The sequence below is a fragment of the Pyrus communis genome, chromosome 8 (assembly GCF_963583255.1).
Source record: "Pyrus communis chromosome 8, drPyrComm1.1, whole genome shotgun sequence".
Classification (NCBI taxonomy): domain Eukaryota; kingdom Viridiplantae; phylum Streptophyta; class Magnoliopsida; order Rosales; family Rosaceae; genus Pyrus; species Pyrus communis.
Genome location: NC_084810.1, coordinates 24,717,580 through 24,722,039, shown reverse-complemented (window position 1 = coordinate 24,722,039; position 4,460 = coordinate 24,717,580). Strand labels below are relative to the sequence as shown.

The 4,460-nt window shown below is 39.0% G+C and overlaps 1 protein-coding gene across 1 annotated transcript; it reads right to left on the bottom strand.

Annotated features, from left to right (window-relative positions):
• Positions 1–970: 970 nt before the first annotated feature.
• Positions 971–2,362, bottom strand: LOC137741629 (scarecrow-like protein 18). Its single transcript, XM_068481325.1, has one exon. It carries the CDS (start codon positions 2,360–2,362, stop codon positions 971–973), a length of 1,392 nt encoding a protein of 463 aa, XP_068337426.1.
• Positions 2,363–4,460: the final 2,098 nt, after the last annotated feature.

The following is a 4,460-nucleotide window of genomic DNA, read 5'->3' as shown; positions in this document are numbered from 1 at the left end:
TAATTAGAATAATGTTAGAAATATCACATTTTTATACCACACTAATGTAATAAGTGATGTATGCAACCAATATCCATCGAGATATATTGATTAATTTATGTGACATCTATGCTTTGGCACGGCCTTGCCACATAATAATATAATACATAAATATAGTAGGAAAAGGTAATCTCCATAGCATTTTTCTATTAATTAATTAGCAGTAATAAGAAAGCATCTAACTAAGTAGCATATACAAATTAGCTATATAGGTATATATACAAGGAGACAAGCAACCCTCTAGAAGAAAATGATGCTTAAAGCAGTTCAGATATTGAAACTAATTAACATATTACAAAAGTCAATAAAAGGTAAGAATTAGACAGGCTCCAGTTAAGCCTTTGTTTGCTTCCAAATTAATGGTCGAAGAGGAATTGGTTACAGAATTACAGTTAATTAAATAATTAGACATAAGAAAAATAGGATCTTAATTAATAAGGGGATAAAATCACAAAAACAAATAATAAATTAAACAAAACCAATATTTATGAGATTCATATAACACAATAATTCAAGATCAATTTCAGTCTCTAACGAAAGAACAAACTGTGATATTGGAAAAGCTAGTTGATCAGGAGCTCCCTCTAGCTGTGTCTTCATTTCACTTGCAACGTCCACAGAGATCCACCCTACTTTTTGCATGTATGCTTAAGACTGATCAGCTGAGTAACTAGTAGGATTCTTAGGAATGTTTAGAGAGAGACATGGCAGAAGAAAAACAGAGAAAGAAATAGTACTCTTCTCTATGAGTAGTACAATTGAGTGAGTTCTTGAAAACACTTTAATGGCAGCTCTTGCTTCTTAAATGCAGCTTTTTATACATATATTTCTCTATATATATATATAAGACGAGATGAAACAAGACATGAAAGCTCAAACCTAGCTATCAATAGAGCTGAAGAGTCAATTAGATACATATATATACTTGTAATTAGTGCCAAGAAGAAACAGAGAAAAGGGGACGGTTCTGCCAACCTAAGAAAAAAGAGTCATTGAAAATCCTCAGCTGGTAACCCTCAGAAGGATAATGAAGCCGCAGCAGAAGCTTCGCCTGCGAAAGCGCAAATGGACTCAACGGTACATTCTCGAAACCCGCCCTCCGCAGCACCACCTCCCAAAATGTCTCGTAACTCTCATGCCGCTGCTTCCTCTTCTCTCCTTCGATTCCCACAACGTCCTTAATCTCCCTCCCGAACCACTCCTCAACCACCAGCCTTTCCCGGCTGTTGGGCGGCAGCGTCGCCTCGAGGGAATCGAAGACGGCGCCGTAGTGGTCTAGAGCCTCCACGAACCGGTTGAAGAAGAGATGGTTGTTGTGGTTGGCTTCTTTATTGGCGATGGTGAAAACTTTTGGGTTTAATGACTTGATCTTCTGGAGGAAGAGGAAGAGGTCACGTGAGTCGTCCGTGACTAGGGTGTGCAGGTAGAGGACGCAGTTGACGGCTAGGACTTCGTTTTGGTGGAGGCCGAGGGTTGAGGGGGAGATTAAGTCCGACGGCCGGGATGTGTTGTTTAGGACGAGGGGGTGGAATTGGAAGGCGAGGCCGAGTGACTGAGCGAATCTCAAGAGACGCTCGCCGGTCCTGAGGAGGAGAGTGAGGTCGCGGCCGGTGGCGGTGATTCGAAGCGTGGGGGGCGGGTGGAGTGGGGAGTTGTAGGACCGCTCGACAAGGGCCTGCATAAGTGGGGGCCACTGGACGCCGTGCATGATGTCGAAGTCGAGGATGTGGATTGAGAGATGAGATGCGTCTATGGCTTCGAGGATGGCTTGATTGGCCGTCAAGTGGCTAAACCGGATGAATGGGGTTATCTGGTTTAGGGTTAGGTAACACGAGTGGAGTGCCTCCTCGTTGTTGTCCTCCTCCTCTTGTAACACTGGCAAAAACAAGTAGTTGGAGGAGGAGGATGCGGACGCACTGGCCGCATTTGTGAGAGCTGTCAGTGGGCCAATAGTAGTGGGAGAGTAATTAGGGTTTATATTGAGGCGGAAACAGAGGGCTTTTACAAAATGGTGGGTTAGTCTTTCAGTGGAGTCTCCGAAGGGGGAGGAGTTTGAGGATAAGAGAGAAATGAGGCGGTGGGCTGAAGGGAAATCGAGGTGGGAAATGAGCTCGGCGCAGGTAATGAGTAAGTGGCGGAGGTGGGTTGGTGAAATGCTTGGTGACGTTGACATAATCAACGGAGGCTGATCAGAAATGTGATGGTGGTGGAGGTGGTGGTGATATAGTTGTAGATCTGAGATGTTGTTGTTGTTTGGGTGGTTTAGATGATCTTGTTGTTGTTGTTGTTGGATATGGGAAGAATTGAATGAGCCCATGAGCATTCACTCGTTGGTGATGAGATCTTCAACACAAATGATCACCAATTATATATTCTGATTGTTCAGATGAGCTTTGAGCTTAGGTAGCTAGCTGCTGCTTTCTTCAATAACTTGTGATCTGCTGGCGCAGTCATATATAGCAGTGGCAATAAGTAGCAGCAGCAAACTGTGATACCAGGTATATTTGGGGAAACTGGTCTCTCCCCCCTCCTCTCCCTCTCCTCTCCGACACACAAATTAATATATATATATATATATATATATATATATTTATTAAACAGATATGTAAGAAATTAATTACAACCTCTGGAAACCTGGAGCCTAGCTCACAAGGGTTTCAAGAGATATAACATTTCAATTTCTGATCATTGTTAAAAGAGAGATTATCATGATCAATTACGATGTTAACCACTCGTCCAAGTTCGCTCCACAATCGATATGAAAAATGAATATGAAAAGTAAGAAGCAAGAGAAAGAGATATATATATCATGACCAGATCTACTGATCTAGGAAGGGTTTTTAATAAGATGTGATCTCATCATGTGTTATGCTGTTGGGAGCAGCCTTCCATGAGGAGGATTATCTACCAGAAACTGAAATGCTTGCATTAGTCAGTAACAGTGTCACTGTACACTACATTACCCTCTCTTACGTACAATTATTGCATAAACTTATTTTTCTGTTCTTAACTTCTTCTTTTTTTATTGTTTAATAAAAACTGTATGATATATATAGTACTTGCATATTACTAACAAGCCCAATGTTCTTGTTCCTAACAAATCAATTCCGGCTGAGTCTAATATATATTAGATACCTGCAGTGAGTTATTATGATATTTTAATTGTACACCTCCATATTGCAGCCTACATAGAGTAATATGTCCAACAATATATATGTGTGTGTGTGTGTGTTAGTAATTTGTTTCTCTCTGCAACAACAATTTACAAGATGTCTCTCTCTGACATTAATATTGTTGATCACATTGAGTACACCATCCAACAATGGTGGGACATCCACAACATACTTAGAAAGTTAAAAGTATTATTACAGGATGCTTGATTCTTTTTATTAGATATTTGGCAGTATGTCAAATTTTAGTGTTATTCTAAATTGGTCTTAACTTTTTTAAATATTGTAAACAAGTGCCTAACTATTGAAAATGTCACATCCGTTAAGTCTCAGTTAATTTTTTTTCATCAAATGTACATGTGGCAACAATGGGTCCTACTTATTTGCTTACTTGGACACTAAAAAAATAACTTTAAAAAAGACATGAAGATGAAAAAATAAAAATAAGTAAACAACTTCACAAATAAAAGGGGAAACAAAAATGAAGATTGCAAAATCTCCTAACAAAGAAGAAGGTTAAGAATTCAGATATGGTTTCAAGGAGATTATTCTTGCTCATGTGATTTCCTCATTCACCAATTTTCGGCTAGTAAAGCGTCCAATTCGTCTTTGTAGGCAATAAAGGTGGTGGTCACATCATGGCAATCCATACCATTTCAATAACTTCCACGATATTTTTCTCAATGTTGACAGCTTGAATTGTAAGGCAGAGTATGCAGTCTTGCGTTGTGTTTGGAGGTGATGGCTTGAAGCGGTGATGGTGATCGTTACTTGGTGAAAGCTATGCTTCCATGACCTTCTATTGATGTTAGAGACAAAGTAAGCCCTAGTTAATTTAACAAAAAATTAATATGAGCTTAATGGATGTGACATTTTCAATAGGTTGGGCACTTGTTTGGAATATTTAAAAAGGTTGAGATCAATTTGGAATGATACTAAGAGGTAAGGGGGGTTAAGGTGCTTAATCATAAAATAAAATTCATTTGATTAAATTCACTAATAGATTAACAATTTGGCGCTAGTGACTCACACGATAGTAGTTAAGAGGAGGCTAAAATATCTATATGAGTTTTTTCGGCCTCTATAATGGTGGACTACCATGACAAAGCCATCGGCTGATCCCTTTAAAAAAAAATATGTAACACTATGTTTATCTATAATTAATCAAAGATTCAAATGTTTGAACATATGTACTGTATTAATACATAAAGGACATGTGAAATGGAGGAAAATACCGTTTCTCAAACCGTA